General features: G+C 39.8%; 1 protein-coding gene across 6 annotated transcripts; it reads left to right on the top strand.

The window, feature by feature from the left end:
* Window positions 1-27,660, top strand: TTPA (alpha tocopherol transfer protein). Of its 6 annotated transcripts, none has more exons than XM_053559642.1 (5): window positions 206-936; window positions 6,979-7,132; window positions 21,880-21,905; window positions 24,371-24,481; window positions 27,040-27,660. In XM_053559642.1, exons 1-5 carry the CDS (start codon window positions 733-735, stop codon window positions 27,211-27,213), a joined length of 669 nt encoding a protein of 222 aa, XP_053415617.1. In that variant the 5' UTR covers window positions 206-732; the 3' UTR covers window positions 27,214-27,660. The 6 variants fall into 6 exon arrangements, with proteins under 6 accessions (XP_053415620.1, XP_053415617.1, XP_053415619.1 ...); XM_053559640.1 differs by having other exon boundaries at window positions 226-936; window positions 21,712-21,905; XM_053559641.1 differs by lacking the exon at window positions 206-936 and adding an exon at window positions 976-1,236 and having other exon boundaries at window positions 21,712-21,905.

Below are 27,660 nucleotides of genomic sequence, written 5' to 3'. Positions count from 1 at the left end.
CCAATTTAACAACCTTTTGGGTTTCCACATTCTTTCCCCATTTCATCTTCATTCCTCAAGATCACATAGATGCGATCCTGTAAGGGCTTTGGACCATCCCTGAGTGACTAGACACCCTTAAAGTTTAGGGATGGTGGAGGATAACAGGGTAAGTTCACGGTGTAAGAAGTTTGAGAGTGGAGGACATACGTGCTAGTGATTTATTTGTGCACGACTTTAACAGGGCCAGGTGCCAAGATCTAAGAATGTTCCCAGATTGGGCTAAAGGGGAGGAGTAGAGAGTCTGCTAAGGTGGCACAGGGGAGGGTGTATTTTAGAAACCATTGCTGTCATACAGATTGAGGCGTGGAGTTTTATAGGAGGGAGGAGCGCTCAGCATGCTGCCTACCCCAGGCCTTCAGTGGTGGCCCTAAGGCTCCTTTCAGTCACAAGTTTGTAAAAAGAAAGGAAGGAAGGGAGGGAGGAAGGAAGGAATTTAAAAAAAGTCTGCCAGTTTTTTATAAAGCATCCCGGCTAACTTTTTGACATCTCGCGCGCCAGGGACCTCCTCACCAGGTGAAGGGTCTGGTCACCGCCCAAAGCGACCACAGACGTGACTCGCGCGCGCGGGGACGCCACACGGTTTCGTTTCCGAGGCCGCCCGCCCGCCACCCGCGGGGAGCGCGGGCCGGGGACGGTGGGCGCGCTCCGGGCAGAGTCGCCAGGAGGCTGCGGGCCGCGGGGGCGGCGGGCATGGCCGAGGCGCGGCCCGGGCTGGCGACCGGGCCGGAGCTCAACGCGCTGCCGGACCACTCGCCGCTGCTGCAGCCGGGCGTGACCGAGCTGCGGCGCCGGGCCCGGGAGGCTGGGGTCCCGCTCGCCACGCTGCAGCTCACCGACGCCTTCTTGCTGCGGTTCCTGCGCGCCCGGGATTTCGACCTGGACCTGGCCTGGCGGGTAAGCGTGCGGGCCCGCGGCGCCCGGCGGTGCGGGCGGGGCTGTGCCCGGACCCTCGGGGAAGTGCAAGGTGCTGGAGGGGCCTGGCGGGGAACGCGCCCGCGTGCGCGCCGGCTGCCGGGGTGCTGAGCAAGCCTGAGCTGCTCCTTCCAATTTCTCTGAGTCGCGGAAACCTAGACAACCAGAAAGTGCTAGAGCCCCGGGCGGATGGCCTGTTTGATTCCAAGCTCTGGAACTGAGCCTATCAAGCTTGGAGGAAACGCTTCCTCTCCCTGGAAGAAAGTCCGTACTGTAACAGAGGTAACAGCCGAGAAGTTGGAAACTCAGACGTGTCACACGTGGACAGATAACGCCGGGTGGCGGGGAAAATGAAATGGCTGGTAGGCTGAAGTTCTGAAGCCATGTTATTATCAGCAGTACTTAAGGGCCAGTAAAACAGCCCAGTGTATTTCGAGTGATGGGGGCGAGGGGGTTGTGCGGTCGGGAATGATGGGGCGCTTCTGCGCTTCCGGGTAGGTTACAGCTGGTGGAAAGACAGGAATCCTAAAGAGGTGTGCGACTTTGAGTCCTGTCACTTTGAGCTCAGCATCCTTATCTGTTAAATAATGATGAAAACAGCTGCCTCGTTGACTGGTTGGGAAGGTTGAACATTAACCAGTTTAACAGAACAAGCAGTGCCCAGCGCAGCTCCCGGCACAAAGTGCGCTCTGAGCGCTTGGATCCGAACTAGCCGTTCCTCCGAGCGGCTTCCTCAAGGCTTGCAAGTTGGGCGGCGAGGAAGGTCTTCCTAGTCCAGAATCCCAGTGTGTCTCTGTATGAGGTTGGGGGGTTGTTTTTAAACTAATTTTTCTTGAAAAGGTAAAGAGTTGTGGTAACAAAAATCTAGGTAACACAAAATAGTAAAAAGTGCAAAGCAAGTTTCTAAAAGTAACATTCTAAAGGGAAAAAGAAGTTCTCCACTCCAGACCTTACATTGGCAGTCACATACCCAGAGGCCACTTACTGTAACCTGTTTGTTGTTTTAAGTGTCTAAGTTTCTAAAGGTAACTTTCTAAAGAAAAACACTTCCCCAGTTCAAACTTTAGTTTGACAGTCGTGTAACCCAGAGGCCACTTACTGCAAGCTGGTTCTTGTTTGTGTCTGGTTGTAAATTTCTAAAAGCAACTTTTTATAGGAAAAATGTTCCCCACTTCAGGCTGGGTGCCGGTAGCTCAGTGGTCAGGGCGCAGGCCACGTACACTAGAGCTGGCTAAACAACAACCCAACAACAGAACAGCCGGAGGCTGTGGTGGGCGCCTGTGGTCCCAGCTACTTGGGAGGCTGAGGCAAGAGAATGGCTTGAGCCCAAGAGTGTGAGGTTGCTGTGAGCTGTGATGCCACGCACTCTACTGAGGGTGACACAGTGAGCCCATTCCCTCCCTCAAAAAAAATGTTCCCCACTTCACACCTTAATTTGGCCGTCTTGTAATCAGAGACCACTTACTGTAACCAGTGTCTTGTTTATCTTCCCAGACCTAGCCTGCTCTCTGCAGGCATGTGTGTGTGTGCTTTCCGTGTTGCTTTCTTTGCCTGTCTCAGCACAGGGGTCATCCCATACCAGCTTGTATACATCCGTCTTACTCTTATGGGGCTGCTGTTACTCCACTGGATGGATGTATTACCCTGTATTGGAGTTTATCCAGCCCAGTCCCTTGTCATTGAACACGAGACTCATTGCTGGCTGAAGCCAGTGCTGCCTTGCACGCTACTCATCCCTCTGTGTCATGATGATTTACTTCTCCCATTTGCCTCGTAGTTCACAAGATGAGGTAAACTGGGCGGCTGTGGTTTCTTCCATCACCGACGGGCATTCTAGTATGTCTCTGTATTTTGTGCATAAATAGGGATATATCCTTACAGGATAAATTCAACCTGTGAAATTACTGGATGAAGTGAGATATGTATTTTTCAGTGTTGAGGAATATAAAAAAAAAAAACAACTGTTCTCCAAAGAGTTTGCCCTAGTGTTATCGCTCAGGTACATAATGCTGCCTTTCTCTCCATATTATCGCCTATAACTGTAGAATCAAACCTGACTGCAAACTTGCTAGGTGAGAAATGGTTTTTCATTGTTATTACGATATGAATTTTTGTAAATTCATTTGTAAATTCATTTACAAAATTTTGTAAATTTTGTAAATTCAGATGATATGTAAAATCATCTTTGATATATGTAAAATTTTAAAATTCTTTTTCGTTTAAATGGCCTGTTTATGCCATTTATTCATTTTTATGTTTTATCGGTTTATAAAAGATATATTTAAAAAATATCTTTATGTATAAAAGAAAAAGGTCTTTGTTCCAGCTTATTTACATCTTCGAACATTACTTATACTACCGTAGCACTTCCATAGTTGACCACCTCCTTACACCTCCCTAAGGTGACCTGATCGTCACAGACTGGTCCTACACCACATGTACATATCAGTACAGTAGGCCTAGTTCTTTATCTTGACTACTTCCATATGGCAACCAGTTTGTTACAGTCCCTGGGGTGGTCAACTTGCAGAGCTTCTACTGTATGTTCTTTCAGTGAAAAATTTAAATTTGTAGTTATTTATTTATTTATTTAAGACAGAGTCTTATTCTGTCACCCGAGAGTAGTGGTGTCATCAGCTTGCTGCAACCTTGCACTCCTGGGCTTATGCGAGTCTCCTACCTCCACCTCCAGAGTAGCTGGGACTACAGTGCACACTACCACCCCCAGCTAATTTTTTTCTGTTTCTGGTAGAGAATCTCATTCAGGCTGGTCTCAAACTCTTCAGTGATCCTTCCGCCGTGACCTCCCAGGGCTAGTATTATAGGTGTGAGCCATCAAGCTGGCCTAAAAATTTTTATGTATTCAAATGTATCGATCTGATTGTTCTTTGATTGGTTCTGGGTTTTTTTAAGCTTTTCCCTTAGAAATTTTTTTCTAATAATGTAGGTTTCTCTTCATTTTCTTGGAATCATTTGTCTATCAGGATTTATGTTGTTGTTAGGAGTGAAATAGGAATCTAGCTTCTTTCATTTTAATTGTGTCAGATGGCACCATGAGTAATAAATTACTATGTACTCAGCAGCTGAATCGAGGCACAATCTGAGGTCCTACGAAGAGTGCAGTTTAAAAAAGGCATTAAACATATATATGTATAGAGTTAACTAACAATAAAAGAGTATCATTTGCTGATTTTATTTTAGCTACTTTTTAAAAGGTATTGTCTAAATAAAAAAAGAAATAAAATTTACATCCAGCCTCTGCGATTATGTATTCTTATTCCTTATTTTATTGAATTGTTTTCATTCTACCAGTCTCTTGAGCAATTGGCTAGCAGGACTGTGTCTAAATCCACTGGACAGAAGTCAAGTTTCTGTCTGTGAACTCTTTGCCTTGTATTTCTGCCAACTGGAAAGGCAAGATAAAGGGTAAGAGTGTGAAATTATTTTTTCATTTTCCTCTTCAATGGCAGTTAATTTAACTCAAATTTATTTCTAATGTAAAAGCCCTGTAGTTTTTGTATTAAAAAAGCTTGATAAATGCCTCAGTTATGATGAATCTCAGTATTCTAGTTTTATATTTCAAGTTATAATGGATTAATAAGGTTTTATAATCCTAATAGCTAATATACTTATGAAATGCCAGGTACTTTGGTAGGCAGTGTTTGCATGGATTATCTTATTATTTTCTCATTTTAGAAGAAATTGCAATATAAGGAATAAGTAATTTGTTCAAAATTATGTAGCTGTTAAGTGGTGGAATAGCGATTTGAGCTCAGGTGAAACTCAGGAGAACCTGTGGTTTTAGGCACATAGCAGTTGCCTCTTCAATTTAAAACAATGATTTGAAACAAGGACATAAAAACAACTAATCGTTAACTTCTCTGTTCTACAAATTCTTACATGTGCCACAAGGGAATAGCCCAGTGCCTTATTCTTTTGTTACATGTGATAAGCTTTTTACCCTTTGACTGCCTTTGTAGTTTTTCCAAAGACTTTGAAGCTTCCAAAATGCCATAGACTTTCCAGGCTAATTTCCCTCTAAATGTAGTTTCTTTCTTCTTTTATTTTTTATTTTTTGCAAAATATATCATTTTAAACCTCAATTTCAGATTCCATTCTGTTCCTGATAGTTTTTAACCTTGAACAAATGTGTAATTTCTCAGAGCTTTATTTTCCTGTGTCTTTAATGCCATAACAATAGTGAAGAGGACTGAAATGATACAGTAATCCCTACACAGGTGGCACAGATATGATGGTTGTCATTTTCGTGAAAAATAGAGGCAGAAACCCCCTAAAACAGGAGGAAGAGAAATTCATCTTAGAGGCTAGAAAGAATATTTAGTTTTAATGCCGAGTAAACTATTAAAATAAATAATAGGATTGTGAAATACTATTAATAGTTATTCTGGTGCACTCTAAGACAGGAGGAAGAAGAGAAATTCATCTTATAGACTAGAAGAATATCCCAGAATCCACAATGAGTCTGTTGTTCTCACTGCTTTCATAAACTGCTATTCACCAATTACTGCTATTCACCAATTACTGCTTTGTTGGCAAATTGACATTTTTTCATTCTTACCTCTCTGTTGCATTTAACTCTTAGCGATATTCTCCCTTTTTTCTAAGTTAAGAAAAATTTATTGAATGCAGAAATGAAAGAAAGAGAGAGAGAGAAAGAGAGAGACCAAGAAAAAAAGGAGACAAAATCAGAAAGAGAGAGAGAGAGAAAGGGATAGGGAGAGGGGAGCAGAGCAACTCAGATGACGCCGTTCTCCCTTCTAAACGCCATAGTGCTGGGTCTCTTACAGTTCATCCAGTTTCTTCTCCCCCCAGCCATTCCCAGTCATTAACATTTCCACGGATCAGAATTTCACCTTGTAGATTTTTTTTTTTTTAATGGTTTCTATAATATTTCTCCTTCGGGTCATTGCTATTTGTGTGTTGATAGTTGCCATGTTCATGCCAATGATTCTCAAATATAAAATCTGTCCTTTTCTTTTATCTGAACTGTGGTCCCATATTGCTAAGAAATTTCTTTAAACTCTTAACAAATATATTATCTGTTTAGAAAAACTGAGAAGGCTAAAAATCATAAAGAGGAAAGTTAGAATAAAATATTTTAAATGCAGAATTCGCTTTATTATTTTTTGCAGTATGCTGTCAATATTTGTATTTTTGTGTTTCCATTGATTGGCCATTTCTGGTAGTGCTTTTGGAAAAAAAAAAAGTGAGATTACTTCAACCATTTTTTGCCAAAATCTAACATCCAGGTGTGCTGATCCTTAGGCTCTCCTAGTTCATTTCAATGATTTCTAGTCTTCTTTATTTCCAAAAAGACTATAGATGGTATTTCAGTTATTTATTGCTGAGTAACAAATCAATCTGAAACTTAGTGGCTTAAAACACAACAGTTTATTTGTTTGTGGATCTCCAGTTTTAGGCAGGGTGTGGTGGGTTGATTCTTCTCTGCTCCACATGGCATCAGATAGAAATTTCACTAAAGTCAGACCATCCAGGATGGCCTCTCAACCTCTAAGGCCTCTCTCCACACAAATTGTGATCATTCAGTAATCTTACATAGTGTCTGGAACCCAAAAAGCAAATTCAGAAGGTACCAGGCTTCTGACAACCTGGCACAGCGTCAGTTCTGACACATTATGATGGTCAAAGCAAGTTGTAAGGCCAGTTCAGATACAAGGAGAGGGGATCCAACACATTCCACATCTTAATGGTAAGAATGGCATGAATATACCAGCAGGGGAGGGATCGTTGGTGGCCGTTTTTGGAGACAATCTACAATAGGTGGCGAATGAAAATTACTCAAAATTGAATTTGTGATTAATCCCTATCACCTCAGATCTATGATCAAGGGAACTTTTGTTTTTTACAGCTAAAAAGATATACCAGATAAAAATCCTGGCATAGTGGATGCAAGATTCATACACAATGCCAAGGCTTTCTTAATGTTCTTACAAATGCTTACCATGTATGCTATTTGTAGAACATTTTAATTTTATTTTTCAGTTACTAAAAAACTATTATAAGTGGAGGGCAGAATGTCCGGAAATAAGTGCAGATCTACACCCTCAAAGTATTCTGGGCCTTCTGAAGGCTGGCTACCATGGAGTCCTGAGAGCCCGGGACCCCACCGGCAGCAAGGTTCTTATTTACAGAATCGGTGAGTCGGACACAACCCTTCTTTTTCTCTTCCTGCCTCCTTCTCTTCCCTTCCTCTTCCTGCTCATTTCCTTCTTCTTTTCCTCTCCTCCTCCACCTCTCCTTCTGTTTTTCCTTAAATGACCGTATAGAAAATTACAATGAGTCCATCTTTAAGAATTTAGGTTTAATTTGGGTTTTACTGTCGTCCAAATGTAATAAAAACAGTTGTGAGAAAATTAACCGATACCTGTGAAAATCCTACTTCCATTCTTTCACAAGATTTACCCAATTGTATGAAATAAGAGAATAGGAAAACAGAGAAATAGTGGGGGAAGGTAAACAAGATTAAGGAAACGTGTTTCAAAAAGGCTTAGTAGGAAATACAAATAAAAGAATCCTGAGCCGTAATAACGTAAGTTCTGTGAGATTGTGAATTTTGTCTGCTCTGTTCACTGATGTCTCTCAGGCACTGAAAACAGGGCCTGGTGCATGGTAGGTCCTCATTAGAAATGTGTGGCATGAGTGAGTGAATGACCAGTCAATTATGTCCCAGGTGGGGAGCAAGGGGCTTATTCCCCCATGAAGAGGAGAGTGCTGTGGAAGGCGGGACCCTGGGAATTGTTGCAGACCCTGTGTTCCATTAGCTTCTCTTTCTGTTCACTGCTTCCCCTTTTCAATGTTAAAAGCCCCTGGTGTTTCTTGTAAGTTGATATCTTAGTCCATTCAGGTTACCATAACAAAAGCCTGTGAATTGGGTGGCTTGTAAAAACAGATTTTTATTTCTCACAGTTCTGTAGTCTAGGAAGTCCAAGGTGCTGGCAGATTTGGCATCTGTTTGTTATCTGGTGGAGTCTGTCGCCTCGTTTGTAGATGACAACTTCTCATTCTCACCTCACATGTTGGAAGGGCCAGATGGGTCTCTCAGGTTTCCTTTATCAGGGCACTAATTCCATTTGTGAGGGCTCCACCCTCATGACCAAATCACCTCCCAAAGATACCACCTCTTACTGGTTCTTAACCTTCCTAATGCCGCAACCCTTTAATACAGTTCCTCATGTTGTGGTGACCCCCAACCATAAAATTATTTTTGTTGCTACTTCATAACTGTAATTTTGCTACTGTTATGAATCATAATATAAATATCTGATATGCAGGAGACCCCCAAAGGGGTCATGACTCACAGGGTGAGAACTGCTCTACCATTATCTTGGGAGTTAGAATTTCCCAAGAATTTGGGGGGGACATAAACATTCATACCATAACAGTTAGTGACTTACCTTTTATCCTTCCTTAGACCTGTGTCTGATTAAAAATGGCAGATGAAAGAGAAAGACTCATAATTGCTCCCTAGTTGAAAGGGTAAAGATAACAATTCAGGAGCAGAACCTTGTGAATTATAGCCTTACAGAAATTTCTACATCTTTTAACATTAAAATACTTATATATTTATACCTCTCACCTGCTTATAGCAAGTTATCTGACTATAACTCAATTACTTGCTATATCTTATTGGAAGACATTATATTTAATTTTTAAAAGGATATCAGAAGATTGAATAAAATGACTCAAGATTTTTTTGTCCTCCCTATATGTCAGGTACAATTGGGTTAATCATAAAGTCGTCATCTTATAAACGGACATCATAATGTCCTTTCTGTTCTTTTATTGCTCCGCCAGTATCAGAATAACTCAAATGAGCTCCTGACAATGAAATTCTTTGATCTCCTTGGGTGTGTTTTGCCATATTTAGCAAAGTACTTACGTTTTATTTAGCTAATAACTTACGTTATAAAAATGTAGGGTTCCCAGTGACAATTGAATTGCAGATAAACAACAAATAATTTTTTCTGTATGTATGAGGCATATCTATGTTAAAAAATTATATCCTCAAGGCGGTGCCTGTGGCTCAGTGGGTAGGCCGCCGGCCCCATAGACTGAGGGTGGCGGGTTTGAACCTGGTCCTGGCCAAACTGCAACAAAAAAATAGCTGGGTGTTCTGGTGGGCTCCTGTAGTCCCAGCTACTTAGGAGGCTGAGGCAAAAGAATGGCCTAAGCTCAGAAATTGGAGGTTGCTGTGAGCTGTGACACCACAGCACTTCACTGCGGGTGATAAAGTGAGACTCTGTTTCTAAAAAAAAAAAGAAAATAAAAAAGAATTATATCCTCATAATCTGAAATTCATCTTTCACTGGCTGTTCTATATATTATCTGGCAACTCTATTCAGGAGTCTGAGAAACATAAAACTGAGATGCACAGCTGATTCTTTCTGCAAAAATCTTTGCTCTACAGTACTTGGCTAGATTACTTTTTTTGTAGTTTGTTTATAATGTAACTGGGGCAGGTGAAGATTTAAAAATGACACCTTAATGGTGAGAAAGCAGATATGCTACTTTGACCATAAATTCCTGAACACTAATCCAGCAGGCCTTGTTTCTAGTGTGGCTCTTTTGTAGTCTATTAATTTATAAGTGCATTGTTTGACTCAAAGAGATTTGAAAATCAAGAAAACATGTAGTGTAGTGACAGAACAGGAAGGTATGTAGCATATCTCCTTTGTATTATGTTATTCTAGGATGAAAAGGAGAAACTTAGAAGACATTTTTTTTTTTTTTTGAGACAGGGTCTCATTCTTACTCTATCACCCAGACTACCCTGTTTCCCTGAAAATAAGACAGTGTCTTATTTTAGGGTATGCTCCCAAAGATGCGCTAGGTCTTATTTTCAGGGGATGTCTTATCTTTCCTGTAAGTAGGTCTTATTTTCGGAGGATGTCTTATTTTCGGGAAAACAGGGTAGAGTGCAATGGGGTCATAGTATAGCTCGCTGCGACCTCACACTTCCTAGCTCCAGAGATCCTCCTGCCTTAGCCTCCTAAGTACCTCTCCTCCCACCTGGCTTATTTTTTTGTAGAGATGGGGTCTCACTCTTGTGCAGGTTGGTCTTGAACTCCTGGCCTCAAGCATCATCCCAAAGTAGGAGGATTTTGAGCATGACTGTGCCCAGTTTCTCAAAAGAATTTTATGAGCAAAATGAAATGATAAGATAAAGATTTATAAATTCTCAAAATTTCACTGAAGTAGTAGGAAGAGCTGATAAGGAAACCCATGGTAGAACATTTTGGTAGAACAACGGTATAACCAGCTTTCCTTGATACCATCTCTCCTCAGTAAAAGCAATGATAAAATACACAGAGCCCATTCCTCCATGCCAGCTGGGCAACCCAAAGTGAAGCTCAAGTTTAGCCCCTTTCAGCATACATGCCAGAGGATATAATGTTATGCTTTTCGAGACTATTATACTATGGCAGCAAAAATAAAATGTAAAGTGAGAAGATCTGATTATGGTTTAGTTCTTATGAATACAGGTTCTGGGGCTTATGGGCTGAGTTGGAATCTCAGTTCTGCTACATTCTAGCTATGTGGAAAACTGTAGCTATAACTTCCATCATCTCTTCTATAAAGTGGGCAGAGTAAAAACCTGTTGCATAGGGTTGCCCTGAGCATTAAATCTATGTATCATCTATCTACCTGTTTATATAACAATATTACCTGGTGTATAATAAGCACTCAATAAGTGTTAGGTGCAGGCAGTCCCGAGGTTATGAATGAGATATGTTCTCTAGGTTTGCTCTTATGTTGAATTTGTATGTAAGTTGGAATAGGTACATTCACCTATTACCTGTAATAACTTCCATTTGTAAGTGCAAGTTTTACGTAGGTTGGATGTTTGTAACTCAGGGACTGCTTGCATGTGCTAGAGAAGGGATTAAAATTTCAAAGGTTTTTTTTTTGTTTGTTTTTTGTTTTACTGGAGCTTAAAGTTTAAAGAAGTGGTTCTCAACCTTCCTAATGCCTCCTTATGCTGCGACCCTTTAGTACAGTTCCTCATGTTGTGGTGACCCCCAACCATAAAATTATTTTCGTTGGGGAGGCTCCTGTGGCTCAGTGAGTAGGGCGCCGGCCCCATATGCCGAGGGTGGTAGGTTCAAACCCAGCTCCAGCCAAACTGCAACAAAAAAATAGCCGGGAGTTGTGGTGGGCTCCTGTAGTCCCAGCTGCTTGGGAGGCTGAGGCAAGAGAATCGCTTAAGCCCAAGAGTTAGAGGTTGCTGTGAGCCATGTGATGCCACGGCACTCTACTGAGGGTGGTACAGTGAGACTCTGTCTCTACAAAAAAAAAAAAAAATTATTTTCGTTGCTACTTCATAACTGTAATATTGCTACTGTTATGAATCGTAATGTAAATATCTGATATGCAGGATGTATTTTCTTTTCTTTTTTTTTTTTTGAGGCAGAGCCTCAAGCTATCACCCTGGGTAGAGTGCCATGGCATCACAGCTCATAGCAACCTCAAACTCCTGAGCTCAAGCGATTCTCTTGCCTCAGCCTCCCAAGTAGCTGGGACTACAGGCGCCCACCACAAGGCCTGGCTATTTTTGGTTGCAGCTGTCATTGTTGTTTGGCGGGCCCAGGCTGGATTCGAACCCGCCAGCTCAGGTGCATATGGCTGGCGCCTTAGCTGCTTGAGCTACAGGCACCGAGCCCAGGATGTATTTTCTTTTCTCTTTTTTTTTTAGAGACAGAGTCTCACTTCACTCTCAGTAGAGTGCTGTGATGTTGCAGCTCACAGCAACCTCCAACTCCTTGGCTTAGGTGATTCTCTTGCCTCAGCCTCCTGAGTAGCTGGGACTACAGGTGTCCACGGCTTTTTTTGTTGTTGTTGTTTGGCCGAGCCGGGTTCAAACCCGCCACCCTTGGTACATGGGGCCAGCGCCCTACCCATTGAACCACAGGTGCCACCCAAGGATGTATTTTCATTGTTACAAAGAGGTCGCAACCCACAAGTTGAGAACTGCTGGGTCTAGCCATCACTATCCAATACCTTACATGATGATGAAACTGTTCTACAGCAGCCACCAGCCACATGGGGCTACTGAGAACTTGAAATGTGGGTACTGCAACTAAGAAAATCAATTTTAATTTAAATTTGATTAGCCACATGGCTCCTGGCTACTGTACTGGACAGTGCAGTCAGACTGTCATCTGATCTGCAGACTTCATTTATTCTGCTCATATTTTTCCTCATCAGAGCATTCAGCCAGATGTCTTAAGTTAGTAATTTTGAATTGGGTTATCCATGGGTTTATTACTTAACTTCCTGCCAGGAATCTGAGGCTTTTAAAAAGCAAGGGCAATCCCACTGTTCCTTTTTAGGAATACTACTGATTATCCTTTCTCTTTGCAAATTTTCAACTTTTTCCTTACTAGTACTTGCTACCAATAAACACTTAAATCAGTTAAGGGTCAACCATCTGAAACAAAACAATAACTTCCTCCATCCCACAAAACCCTCCAGCCCCTCTCTAGCCATCTCCCTTCTCCCCTTCTCAGCCAGACTGTAACTTAGTGATGTCTCCACGGTTCCTTCTCAGCTCACTTCCACCCCTGCTGAAATCACTTTAACTTAATCATTAGTTTAAATCACTTAAACTAAGTGATTTAAATCACTTAAATCACTTTTCTTAAATCTTATGGACGTGTTTAGTCCTACTTTGCTTAACCTCTCGCAACAATGAACCACCTCCTCTTTCTGGAACTGTCCTTTTCCCTTGGCTTCTCTGAGGCCCCATTCTCCTGGTGTTTTCCTCTGACTTAATTGGCTGCTCCTTCATTATCTCTTTTTGGCATCACGTCCGCTACTCACAGTTTAAGTTTTGGAATTTCTTGGGACATTGGCCTCAGCATTCTCTTCTTATCTGATAAACACTTTCTCTTCTCCACTACAGTGGAGACAAACATAGATCTAAGATAATATCCCTGTCACAGATTGTCCTGCAAGCACAAACCACCCCCAGATCTTTATCCCTGTTTTAGATCCATCTGACTAGCTCCCATTCCAGCTGCATTCTCCTAGATGTCTCAATAATCACAATTTTCACATTGTGAACTATTGTGAAAGTTTGTGAACTTGTCCTAGAAAATGTGCTACATACCTCATTGCTGAGTATCACTACAGTCACCTTCGAAGTACTCCTCTTGGTCAACTGGTGACCATAGTAACAGTTGGCAATGAGGTATGTAGTACTTTTTCTCACATGAATTCATGAACTTTTGTCAGACCTCAAATGATGACAGCTCTGATGGCCATATCAGAAAAAGAGCTCTAAAATTGCTTTGAAGAATGGACTAGGCACTGGGATGACCCATAGTTTCCCAAGGGGAGTACCCAAAAGGTGACCCTAATCATATTCTGCCATGAGGTATGTAGCACTTCTTTTAGGATGAGTTTGTGAACTTAATTGTCCAACCTTATATGATCTTTTCCACCCAGTACTTCTTGTATCTCAATAAATGGTACCACCATTCTATCCAGTTGCCCATGTCAGAAAAAAATGTTTTTTAATTTTGCCATTACTTAGTTATGAATTTTTTTTTTCTTTTTCATTCATCCTGTTGGGCATTTCATGGACTTTTCAATCTGAAGACTTATAGGGCCTTCCTTTTGAGACCTGCTACTATACAGGGAAATTGTTCTATACTGTTACTATTCCTTTCTTTTTTCCCTGTTCTATTATTCCCTTCTAGAACTCTTAGATGTAGAAACTTCTGGATTTAGCTACATATATTTCTTTGTTGTTGTTGTTGTTATTGTTTGTTTGATTGATTGTTTTGAGCTTGTTGCCCAGGCTAGAGTGCTGTGGCATCAGCCTACCTCACAACAACCTCAAATTCCTAGGCTCAGGTGAAACTCCTGTCTCAGCCTTCCGAGCAGCTGTGACTATAGGTGCCTGCCACATCTTGCTAGTTTTTCCATTTTTAGTAGAGATGGAGTCTTGCTCTTTCTTGCTCAAGCTGGTTTTAAACTCTTAAGCTCAAGGGATCCTCCTGGATGGGCCTCCCAGAGTGCTTGGATTATAGGTGTGAGTCACCTCACCTGGCCTTCTATATGTCTGTTAACTCTTTATTCGTATTTATCAACTCTTGAAGAACATTTCTCAAACTTATTGGCTGCGTCTTTTCCATCATTTGTCCCATCACCTGAGTTTCTTTTTAATCTTTTTATTCCCAAACTCTCAACTGATTCTTTTAAATAGCCTTTTTATTTATTTATTTATTTATTTATATATTTTTATTATTATTAAATCATAGCTGTGTACATTAATGCGATCATGGGGCACCATACACTGGTTTTATAGACCATTTGACACATTTTCATCACACTGGTTAACATAGCCTCCATCCATGTAACCATGAAAGAGGTAAAGTCTCCATCTTTCTTTAAGGCTGCATAATATTTCATGGTGTACATATACCACAATTTATTAATCCTTTGGTGGATCGATGGGCACTTGGGCTTTTTCCATGACTTAGCAATTATGAATTGGGCTGCAATAAACATTCTGGTACAAATGCGTTATGATGCGATTTTTGGTCTTCTGGGTATACCTAGTAGAGGAATTATAGGATTGAATGGCAGACCTTGGCTATTCGAGGTTTTTTCTGATTCCATATAAAATGAAGTATTATTTTTTCAAGATCTTTAAAGTATGACAGTGGAGCTTTAATAGGGATTGCATTAAAATTGTATATTACTTTGGGTAGTATGGACATTTTAACAATGTTGATTCTTCCCAGCCATGAGCATGGTATGTTTTTTTATTTGTTAACATTTTCAGCTATTTCTTTTCTTAGAGTTTCATAGTTCTCTTTATAGAGATCTTTCACATCCTTTGTTAGATAAACTCCCAAATATTTCATCTTCTTTGGCACTACTGTGAATGGGATAGAGTCCTTAACTGCTTTTTCAGCTTGACTACTGTTGATATATATAAAGGCTACCGATTTATGAATGTTGATTTTGTAACCTGAGACACTACTGTATTCCTTGATCACTTCCAAGAGTTTTGTAGTAGAATCCCTGGGGTTTTCCAGGTATACAATCATATCATCAGCGAAGAGCAAAAGTTTGATCTCTTCTGACCCTATATGGATACCCTTGATCTCCTTTCTTCCCTAATTGCGGTGGTTAAAACTTCCATTACAATGTTAAAGAGCAGTGGAAACAATGGGCAGCCTTGTCTGGTTCCTGATCTGAGTGGAAATGATTTCAATTTAACTCCATTCAATACAATATTGGCTGTGGGTTTGCTGTAGATGGCCTCTATCAGTTTAAGAAATGTCCCTTCTATACCAGTTTTCTTAAGTGTTCTGATCATGAAGGGATGCTGGATATTATCAAAAGCTTTTTCTGCATTAATTGAGAGAATCATCTGGTGTTTGGTTTTTAATTTGTTCATGTGCTGAATTATACTTATAGATTTACGGATATTGAACCAGCCTTGAGACCCTGGGATAAAACCGACTTGGTCATGATGTATAATTTGTTTGATGTGTTGCTGGATTCTGTTTGTTAGGATCTTGCTGAATATTTTTGCATCTATATTCATTAGTGATATTGGTCTATAATTTTCTTTCTTTTTTTTTTTTTTGTAGAGACAGAGTCTCACTGTACCGCCCTCGGGTAGAGTCCCGTGGCATCACACGGCTCACAGCAACCTCCAACTCCTGGGCTTAAGCGATTCTCTTGCCTCAGCCTCCCGAGTAGCTGGGACTACAGGCGCCCGCCACAACGCCCGGCTATTTTTTGGTTGCAATATTGGCCGGGGCTGAGGTTTGAACCCGCCACCCTTGGCATATGGGGCCGGCGCCCTACTCACTGAGCCACAGGCACCGCCCTGGTCTATAATTTTCTTTTCTTGTTGGGTCTTTTCCTGGTTTGGGGATCAGGGCGATGTTTGCTTCATAGAACGTGTTGGGTTGTCTTCCTTCTTTTTCTACATTTTGGAACAGGTTGAGTAATACAGGTACTGGTTCCTCTTTAAAGGTTTGGTAGAATTCTGACGTGGTCCGGGGCTTTTCTTTTTAGGGAGATTTCGTATGGTTGATGCTATTTCAGAACTTGATATTGGCCTGTTCAACATTTCCACTTGATTCTGGCTAAGTCTTGGAAGGTGATGTGCTTCCAAGTATTGGTCAATTTCCTTCAGATTTTCATATTTCTGAGAATAAAGTTTCTTGTAATATTCATTAAGGATTTTTTTGAATTTCTGAGGAGTCTGTTGTTATTTCGTCTTTGTCATTTCTGATCGATGAGATTAGAGATTTTACTCTTTTTTTCCTTGTTAGGTTAGCCAAAGGTTTATCTATTTTATTGACCTTTTCAAAAAACCACCTTTTTGATTTATTGATCTGTTGTATAATTCTTTTGTTTTCAATTTCATTTAATTCTGCTCTAGTTTGGGTTAGTTCTTTTATTCTACTAGGTTTGGGGTTGGAATGTTCTTCCTTTTCCAGTTGCTTGAGATGTCCCATTAAGTTGTTAACTTCCTCTCTTTCCGTTCTCTTGAGGAAGGCTTGCAGTGCTATAAATTTACCTCCTAGGACTGCTTTTGCGGTATCCCAGAGGTTCTGATAATTTGTGTCTTCATTGTCATTTTGTTCCAAAAATTTGGCAATTTCCTTCTTAATCTCATCTGTGACCCAGCTATCACTCAGCATAAGGTTATTTAACTTCCATGTTTTTGTATGAGTATGTAGATTCCTATTGTTACTGAGTTCAACTTTTATTCCATGGTGGTCTGAGAAGATGGAAGGATTAATTTCTATTCCTTTAAATTTACTGAGGTTAGACTTGTGACCTAAGATGTGATCGATTTTGGAGTATGTTCCGTGGGCTGATGAGAAGTATGATTATTCAGTTTTGTTGGGATAAAATGTTCTGTAGATGTCTGCTAAATCCAAATGTTGAATGATTAGGTTTACATCTAAAATTTGTTTGCTTAGCTTGTTATTGGAGGATCTATCCAACACTGCCAAAGGAGTGTTGAAATCTCCAACTATTTTGGAGCTGGAGGAAATCAAGTTGCACATGTCTGTTAGAGTTTCTCTTATAAATTGAGGTGCATTCTGGTTGCATGCATAGATACTAATAATTGAAATCTCATCATATTATTACTCTTAACAAGTATGAAGTGACCATTCTTGTCCTTCTTTATTTTTCTTGGTTTACAGCCTATTGTGTCTGCAAATAGAATTATAACACCTGCTTTTTTCTAATTACCATTTGCCTGAAATATGGACAACCATCCTTTCACCCTAAGTCTATATTTATCTTTTAAGGTGAGATGTGACTCTTGTATTCAGCAAATATCTGGCCTGAGTTTTTGTATCCAGTCAGCTAACCTGTGCTTCTTTAGAGGACTGTTTAAGCTGTTCACATTTATGGAGAATATTGATAAGTCTGGTAAAATTTTGGGTATCAAGTTTTTCAAAAGTCCAGTGGACATTTTTAATCCTTTCACCACTGTGGAAGTTGGAGTTTGATCAAAAGTTTCTGAGTGAGTTTACTTTTGTGGTAGAGGATTTGGCTGGTCATTATGGAGGATAGGTCTGAGAATATCCTGAAGAGCTGGTTTGGTTATGGCAAATTTCTTCAACATATGAATGTCATGAAAGTATTTAATTTCTCCATCATAAATGAAACTCAGTTTAGCTGGATACAAGATCTGGGTTGAAAGTTATTTTGCTTTAGGAGATTAAAAGTCAATGACCACCCTCTTCTGGCTTGAAAAGTTTCAGCAGAGAGATCTGCAGTCATTCTAATATTCTTCCCTTTGTAGGTAATGGATTTCTTACGTCTGGCTGCTTTCAGAATTTTCTCCTTCATATTAACTTTAGTGAAGTTAATTATGATATGCCTGGGAGATATCTTATTCGGATTGAGTCATGCTGTGGTTCTGAAACTGTCTGCTATCTGAATTTCAGAATCTCTAGGCATGTCTGGAAAATTCTCTTTCATAATTTCATGGAGGAGGGCCTCTGTGCCTTGTGAGGCTACTTCCTCACTTTCAGGGATTCCAATGAGGAGGATATTAGTCTTCTTTGAATTATCCCAGAGTTCTCTGAGAGAATGATCCGTTTTTGCTCTCCATTTCTCTTCCTCTTGGAGAGTTTGGGATCATTCATAGGCTTTGTCTTCAATGTCAGAAATCCTTTCTTCTGCTTTCTCCACTCTGTTACTGAGAGATTCTACTCTATTTTTCAGATCTTTGAGGGTTGCAAATTCTTGCTTCAGTGTGTCAAAATCTTTGGTGGTTTTGTCTTTAAATTCGTTGAATTCTTGAGACAACTTTTGAATTGCTCCTCGAATTTCTAATTCTGACTTTTGAATTGCTGCTTGAATTTCTAATTCCAAATTTTCCTCCATTCTATTAATCTTGTTTGCAATCCAAATTGTGAATTTGATTTATGACATCTCAGCCAGCTGTTTATGAATGGGATCTTCAGTTACATCTGCCATATCTTTCCTTAGCGGGGTTGATCTATTCTGGTTGTTCATGTTACCAGAGTTTTTCTGCTGATTCCACCCCATGATTGTTTACAGCATTTGATTTTTCCCCTGGAGCTTTGTTGAGGACCCGTACAGTGCTATGGCTTTGAGAAACTGGGGACCTGTTTGGTATGATGGGGCTAAATGTTTCTGTCTTGCTTTAAGCTGGTTTCTGTTCAATCCTAGTGAAACAGTTACTCTGGGTTGAAGTCTCAGCTGTGAAGAAATACCAGCAATTAAGTCATTCCACCCCCTACATGCAGCAATTGGAAAAGGAAAATCAAACCTTCCTACAACCACACACACAGAGAACCACTTGAATTGTCCTCAGGCAATTGGCTCAGTTCAAAAGGTCCAAATCAATTGTTTCAGTCAGCACCTGTCTCAGGTGGGAGAGTATAAAATGTCTCTGGCAACTGGATCACAGGGATCTGGTGACAACTCAGATATGGGTTGCTCTGGTGCTCCATGGAGTCAGGAGGACCCACCCAGCAAATTAGTCTGGGAAGGTTGATGCTTCCTTCCTCACCTTGCACCTCTGTCACACCCAGTCACTGATAGCCCCACAGGGCTGTGACCCAGTTGCCTCTAGTTAACAGATAATACAGGGGTTTGCACCTGCCTGAATCACAAGGAAATCTATTTGTGCTCAGGCAGGCTGCTGCACTCTTCCTCTATCCAGCAGGGGGAGGTGACGCCTGACAACCTTGGGTGCTTGATGGAGGCTCGGGGGTGTTCACTTAGTTCCAGCCCTGCCCCTGATTGATGTTACTGACAGAACAGAACAGAACAACTTTGTGGGAATTTGTTTCTGTCCCTGCTAAATTCCCCTGCAGAAGAGAAGCTGTTTTGAGTTCCCAGAGCCTGTACCTCAGGCCCTGTCTTTGCTCCTGCAGGTATGTATTCGGTTAGCTGTCAGTTCTAGCCTCCTACCTTCCTTTGTCTATAGGCTGACGATCCCCTGAAGGCCGGGTGTGTCTTAGGCTCAGTAAAGCGGTCCTCTGGGTCAGCCCTGCCCTGGGCATTTACCGGGTCTGCGCGTGCATTTTCTAGTCCCTGTGCTCCACCCAGGCCGGTACCACCTCAGGCAAACCCTTTACTCATGGGGCCTGCGTTTTTGTTCCAGATCTGGTCTGTGGTGGTTGCCACCTGAGAATATGCCCAGCCTCCTCTGGTTGCCCAGGGAGACAGGGTTGTGGCTTCGGAATATCTGCGAATGAGCCCTATTGTTGCCCAAAACGGCTGCTGCTCTGCGCCTCGGGGCACCACCACTCTGGTGTGGTTCCCTCTTAGCCGACCGTCCTCTCCTCACTCCCGTGCTGCAGAATCGGCATTGACCAGCTGCAGGCAGTCTAGGCCCTGTCCACACCCCTCGAGAAATCACCCAAGAATCTGAAGGGACAGGCCTTCAGACCTCAGAGTGAGAGTGGATGGAGTGCTGGGAGCTCAGAATTGCAGGTAGAGAATATATGCAGTTCTATACAATTTTATGCCTGGCAAGAGAATGCCGTGGCACCCTAGTAGGGGAGGTAGGTCCAGTTTTTAGAGGGTCTCTCCCGTGGAGTATAGTGGGAGGACTTTTGAACTCTGCTCGTTTGTTTGTGGGGCACTCTGAGCCGTTCTCATGGGGGAGGGGACTCCTGTCCGCTTGGTGATGGATTTTGTATCTTTTGTTTGTATCCTTGGGGTCGCAGCTTGCCTCAGCGGGATTGATGTGTGTTCTTCAACCTTCTCTCTTGGTGCAGCTCTAATCCACCAGGTTACTTGCTAAATTTCTGTCTTTTAACTCTCCTTCTGGACGGGAGCCTCTGTGGAAAGCTGGCTTCAGTCAGCCATCTTGTCTCCGCCCTCTCTTAATAGCCTGTTCTTATAATCATAGCCTACACTATCATTTTTCCCTGTGCTGAAACCATTATGTTTCTTTATAATTTTTTTTTGTTTTAGAGGTGAGAGTTGGGTGGAGGTGGTTCTCATTATGTTACCTAGGCTGTACTCAAACTCCTGGGCTTGAGCAATCCTCCCACCCGAGTCGCTGAGATTACGTGTATACACCACAGAGCCCCACTTCTGTTATTCTTGTTTTAATGACTTTTGCTTTTGCAATTGTTTTGTTGAGTTTTGATGCCTTTGTTGAGTTTGGTTCCTCTGTTCTTTGTGTCTGTGTGCACGCACATGATTTGAGTGTGTTTGTACATGTATGCGAGTGTGTTTAATATACTAATTTTTGTTTTTAAAGATCCTGCATAATTTTCTCACTTATCCATTACTATTATTTCTGCACGCTGTGGCTTTTCCTGGGGATGGAGGGGAGGAGTGAGATGTGTGGACTAGATTGTAGGCAATTCCTTTCTTATATAGGTACTCCCTGTTTTCCCTGGGTGTGGGCAACTTCTTAAATCCTTACCTGGTTCTTCTTTCCCAAGCCCAAATTTATTATTCTAGCCAGTAGGGACATGACTCTGCTATGTGCTTCTTATCACGGAGGGTTGTCAAGAGGACCAACCTGTTTGTCTGCTCCTCATGGATTTCCCTTAGCAGTGGCTTAGGTTACCACAGGAACCTAATTGCTTCTCCTAATCCAGGTCTTTGCTTTTCTCATTTCCAACATCTCTGAGTTTGAAGCATACATAGTGGCATTCTCATCTTTAGCCACAGCCCTCTCCTATACGTGAAGTTGTGATTTCATTCTACAATCAAATCCAGCCTTCAGGGTGGTGCCTGTGGCTCAGTGAGTAGGGCACCAGCTCCATATACCGAGGGTGGCAGGTTCAAACCCAGCCCCAGCCAAACTGAAACAAAAAAATAGCTGGGCATTGTGGCAGGTGCCTGTAGTCCCAGCTACTCCGGAGGCTGATGCGAGAGAATCACCTAAGCCCACGAGTTGGAGGTTGCTGTGAGCTGTGTGATGCCACAGCACTCTACTGAGGATGATAAAGTGAGACTCTGTCTCTACAAAAAAAAAAAAAAATCCAGCCTTCATCCATTCTTACTTCCACTGTATTCCAAAAATTTGTTCTCTGCTAGGGATTTGAGGAGGAAGGGAAAAGTGGGCCCTTATTCCTGGATCCCAGTTTGATCTATTATTCAATTCATGTTCTTTATACATGTTTTTTTTTTTTTTATCTCTACTGATCTTTAAAACAAATTCATTTTTTAAAATCTTTCTGAATTTTTACACAATGCTGAAATATGATATGCTTTATTTTTTAGCACACTGGGACCCAAAAGTTTTTACAGCTTATGATGTATTTCGTGTAAGTCTAATCACATCTGAGCTTATTGTACAGGAAGTAGAAACTCAACGGAATGGAATCAAGGCTATCTTTGATCTGGAAGGTTGGCAGTTTTCTCATGCTTTTCAAATTTCCCCATCTGTAGCCAAGCAGATTGCTGCAGTACTTACAGTAAGTGTATATTTTAACTGTTCCGTACAATACTTCCAAATAGTAGTTTTAAATTTTGTTATAAACTAGACAAAGAGAAGTGATAGTACATTTATTAGAAACATAAATACATGGGCGGCGCCTGTGGCTCAGTGGGTAGGATGCCGGCCCCATATACCGAGGGTGGTGGGTTCGAACCTGGCCCCGGCCAAACTGCAACAACAACAACAACAACAACAAAATAGCTGGGCATTGTGGCGGGTGCCTGTAGTCCCTACTACAGCTACTTGGGAGGCTGAGGCAAGAGAATCGCCTAAGCCTAAGAGCTGGAGATTGCTGTGAGCTGTGATGCCACAGCACTCTACTGAGGGTAACAAAGTGAGACTCTGTCATTAAAAAAAAAAAAAAGAGGGCGGCGCCTGTGGCTCAAGGAGTAGGGCGCAGGTCCCATATGCTGAAGGTGGTGGGTTCAAACCTAGCCCCAGCCAAAAACCAAAAAAAAAAAAAAAAAAAAAAGAAACATAAATACAATTTTAGAAATGATACACAGAACACAATACAGTAGTACTTTTATTAATTTATAAATGAAAAATTCTGCAGCATACTATAAAATATTTAAAATTAATCACAAAATTTAAACATTTTCACATGTGGTAATGTAATCTTTTTTCAGAAAATTAAAATATTGACTCAAAAATACAGCAATAATACAATAAATGACACATCAATCTTGGGAGGTATATATTGGGTTTTTTTGCTTTTTTTTAGAGATCAAAAGGGTTTTTTTTATGCTCTACTCTTTTATTATTATTATTATTTTTAATTAATATTAAATCATAGCTGTGTACATTAATGCAATCACGGGGCCCCATACATTGGTTTTATAAACAGTTTGACACATTTTCATCACACTGGTTAACATAGCCTTCCTGGCATTTTCTTAGTTATTGTGTTAAGACAATTACATTCTACATTTACTAAGTTGATTACAAGGGTACATGTGATCAAAAGGTTTTTAAAATGATCATCTTTGACCCAGTATTTGTACCTCTGAGAACATAGCTAAGGAATAATTGTAAACACAGTAAAGACTTTGTAAATAATAATAGCTTACCATGGCTTGGCACCTGTAGCTCAAGCGGCTAAGGTCCTAGCCACATACACCAGAGCTGGCGGGTTTGAATCCAGCCTGGGCCTGCCAAACAACAACAACTACTACCAAAAAATAGCCAGGCCTTGTGGTGGGCTCCTGTAGTTCCAGCTACTTGGGAGGCTGAGGCAAGAGAATCACCTAAGTCCAGGAGGTGGAGGTTGCGGGGAGCTGTGATGCCATGGCAGTCTACCTGGGGCAACAGCTTGAGTGAGGCTCTGTCTCAAATAAATAAATAAATAAAATAATAATAGCTTACCATGTGCCAAGTATTTTGCAAAGTATTCCAAATGCATGACTTCTTAGTGTCCACATTGACCTATGACACATAACTGTTTTTCTCATTTTAAAATTAATAAACTGTGTCTGAAAAGTGACATAGCAATGTCCAAACACATAGTTTGGCAGCAGTGAAGTGAGGATTCCAGTCTAGGTCATTTGAATGTAAAAGTTATGCAGATAACAACTCTTCCCAAACCTCAAAGATAGGAGCAGCATCACTTTTAGTAGAAGAAAATTAGGAACAACCGATTTGTCTAGAAACAGGAAATTGGTTACTTAAATTATGGTACATGGATGATAGATGGATAACTGCAACAATATTAAAACATGATGTTTATAAAAACTCTTACATCAATGGAATTAAACAGGATGCAAATTATTCAGAAAGCATATTTGTAATTATGTTTAAAATAAAATCATGCATAGAAGGGACCTGGGGAAAAAAACTCCAAATTAATAATATACCTCTAAAAGCTATGAATAGAAAAATAAAAGAGAAAATTCTTCTGGAAGAAAGGAAAAGTGTTTGTATTAACAATATAACTTTGAGGTAGGGAAACTATTTTTTTCTTTTAAAACTTAGCTTTTGAAACTTTCTGCATAAGCCTATATTACTTTGCTACTTTAGATGTATACCAATTTTAAAAGTTTAAAGTTTGTGTTCATTGGACTATTCTTTCAATTTTTATGCAAGTGTAATTTTTATCTCAAAATAAAAATTTTTGAGGAAAAAGGTAAATATAGTTGTTTAAATCACTTATTTGTTCCTTAAAAAACATCATTTAAATGCGATCACAAATGTAATATTCTGGTAAAAGTGTGCAGGTATCTCTTAAAATACTTTAAGCTATAAGGATCTTTTTAGAGATCTTAATCTAGGGGCAATAAGCTGTAAACCAGTCTTTTATGTTAATGAAATGAATGATTTTGGAAATGAAAATCACAGTTTGAATATTGCTGTAAGTTTAACAAGTGTACAAGAGGAGACTGTTATTAGTAATAGGATTGTAATATTTGTTTTGTTATTAAGAAGATTTTTCTTTATTTTCAAAAGGATTCCTTTCCATTGAAAGTTCGTGGAATCCATTTGATAAATGAACCAGCAATTTTCCATGCTGTTTTTTCCATGATTAAACCATTTCTGACTGAAAAAATTAAAGGACGGGTAAGTAAAACTTACTCAAGTCACAGTTCCTCTACACCAAACATTCCAACCTGTTTTCACTTAAGCATTGCTATAATTTTAATCCATACAATTAGTCCAATATTATAAATACTTGTATAACAAGCTAACTACTTTTATAAATTTAAATTTATTTTTAATTTTGAAAAAACAAGGATATTGGTTATAAGGCTGAGGGGTAACTGGGCCTTTGATAGATTGCTGGTTTAAATGCAAAATGGTGTATTTCCTGTAGAGGGCAGTGTGGCAACACTTAAAAAATCATAGCTTTGGCACTGCTGGGAATTTATTCTACAGATATACCTGTACATAAACAAAATTACATATACAGGGGGATTCATTGTAGCAAAAGATTGGAAATCAGCAAGTGTTTATCGTTAGGGAACTGATAAAATAAACCATGATACTTCCATACAGTGGAATGCAACAAGATTAGCATGTTTTGTATAGAGAAACAAGCAAAGTGCACAATATTTCTATAAAAAGAAGAGAAATCGGAATATTTATTTACATTTTCATAAAAATTAAAGGTTTATACAAAAGATAATATAAAATTATCTTGTTTTGATTTCTAACCATGTGAATGTATTATTTATTTAAATAGAAATAAATACATTTCTTAATTAAACATGGAAGTTTAATGAAACAGTTTCAGTGTAACTGAAAACTGTAGTACCTGAATTATGACCTTCTGTCAGGCTTATGAAAGCTGAGAAATTTGGTGCTTTTTACCTATCCTGTGGAGCCTTATTTCAGGTGACTATCTAGTAGCTCTTATATCTAATATCTTCTTTCCTAGTTTGAAAATAGACTCTATGATTTCAAAAATGGCAACCACTCTTCTACATTAAATGGTAGAAGAGAATTTTTAGAGCATTTATTTAGACAAGCATTGGGATCATCTAATGCCCTGAACACAAAACAATTTTTAAAGGCCTTGACAATTTAAATCTCAAAAATTATTTAAATATACCAATGTATGAATTATAATAGCATATTTAGAATTTTGGAAACTATATTCTTTCATATTAAGAGAATATAATATCTTGTGCCTAGTCAGAAAATGGTGACCCTAGAGCTTTTTTAGAGGTTATATAGTGAACATTTCTCATATAATGGCCACTTTTTATTCTCATGCTTTTATATAAGTCAAATTTTGGCATTCATTTTTTTTCACTCCTCAGTGTAGCTTTTTAATAGCTGGCTAGCCTCTTAAAAATCTAAAAATAAGTATTTCTATTTCGAGTCATATTTTGGACAAAAATAGAAAAAAACAAGAATGAACTGCACATACTAAACAGGAGAATATGGACCAAAAAAAAAGAAAGAAAAATAAAAAATTGAGAAGCAGATGGAGCATTTCTCAATGAAAGATATGACACCAAACAGACTTGCTGACATACGGGGAATAAACCCCAAACCCAGCCACTTGCTTCCTTTTCAACTTTTTGGCAATACTCTATAAATTTGCTCATTTTGCTCTTTCCTGAGGAATTTCTTCTCACTTAATTGATAACATTTTAATTATTTCAGAAAAAAATTTAGGTTCAGGATTTTATTCATCAGTACTCCTGTTTGGCACATAGTAGGTATTTATTAAATGATTTTTGAATGCACAGATAAACATTTTGCCATAGCAAATGGAAAGGTTATTTATTTATTTTAGCAAAATTTGTTATGGTTTAAATTCCTACAGTTTTCTGGCATTAAATGATCAATTTTTTACAGTTAAAAATTTGAGTTCTCAACCATGATAATTATCTCTTAATTCTGTACTAGCCAAGACTATCCATCATCTATAGGATGTAAGTTATATCACATATGCCTAATTGTATGCTCAGATGTATGCTTCTATTTGATAGGAGTAGATAACATTTTAATATCTATGGAATAGACCCAGGATATTAGATGGTTTGGGAAGAATCACCTGAACATCAGGCAATAGAATTTACAAAACAATTTTATTTACTGTTTAAAAATCTGTTATTGAAAGAGGAAAAGAAAATCCTTATAAATATTTAGCTATTATAAGAATGCAAGTCTAAGAAAACAGTAAAATTATTAGATCCACAGCAATGCAATCTAAATAAAATATACTTAGATTTATAAGCAGAAAAATAAAGAATTTATTTTTATTTTTTTTTTTTTTTGAGACAGAGTCTCACTATGTTGCCCTTGGTGGAGTACTGTGGCATCACAGCTCACAGCAACCTCCAACCCTTGGGCTTCAATGATTCTCTTGCCTCAGCCCTCCAAGTAACTGGGACAACAGGTGCCAGCCACAACATCCAGCTATTTTTTTGTTGTAGTTGTCATTGTTGTTTGGCAGGCTCGGGCTGGGTTCGAACCCGCCAGCTCCAGTGTATATGGCTGGTGCCCTAGCGGCTGGGCTACAGGTGCTAAGCCGATTTATTATCAACTATCTATACATACTGTTCTATAGGGTACCTTGTTTTATGAGGTTGATTTTCCATTGGAAATGCATCTTAACACAGTGAGAAATGAAGGGGATAGTGTCTAAAATGTTTTGGCTATTTCAGATTCATATGCATGGGGACAATTACAAACAAAGCTTACTTCGGCATTTCCCAAACATTCTTCCGGTGGAATATGGTGGTGAAGAATTCTCCATAGACGACATTTGTCAGGAGTGGACAAATTTTATAATGAAGTCTGAAGACTATCTCAGCAGCATTTCTGAGATCATTCAATGAGAAGACGTTATTTCATGTGAATAGCTTTCTAATTAAACATACATGAATGAGATTCTACTTGGATATGGAAATGAAAGAAAAAAAAACAAATCTTTTAAACTAATAAATTCTTGTCTGATCTTTAAAATACTAAAATCTTTGGCAATGAGGAACATGGGATATTTGGGAAACGTTTTTACTCTCTAAATTTTCTTTTGGCTGATTTTTGCACTTGAGGAGATAACATTGAGATGGGTGCCAGCAGCCTCATCACCCCCATAAGATGGATACTGCCTGCCCCCGATTTGCACCAGGGGGCTGCGTAGGATAAAATATGAAAGCACAAACAGATGAGACTACCGTAACTCTGAAATGATGACAGACACCCTTACTCTTAGATTGGTCCAAATAGGGCCCAAACAGGATAAGATAAGAACCAATGGGCCTTGGGCGGTGCCTGTGGCTCAA

The sequence above is a fragment of the Nycticebus coucang genome, chromosome 13 (assembly GCF_027406575.1).
Source record: "Nycticebus coucang isolate mNycCou1 chromosome 13, mNycCou1.pri, whole genome shotgun sequence".
Taxonomy (NCBI): Eukaryota; Metazoa; Chordata; class Mammalia; order Primates; family Lorisidae; genus Nycticebus; species Nycticebus coucang.
This window is presented reverse-complemented; position numbering and strand designations above follow the sequence as displayed.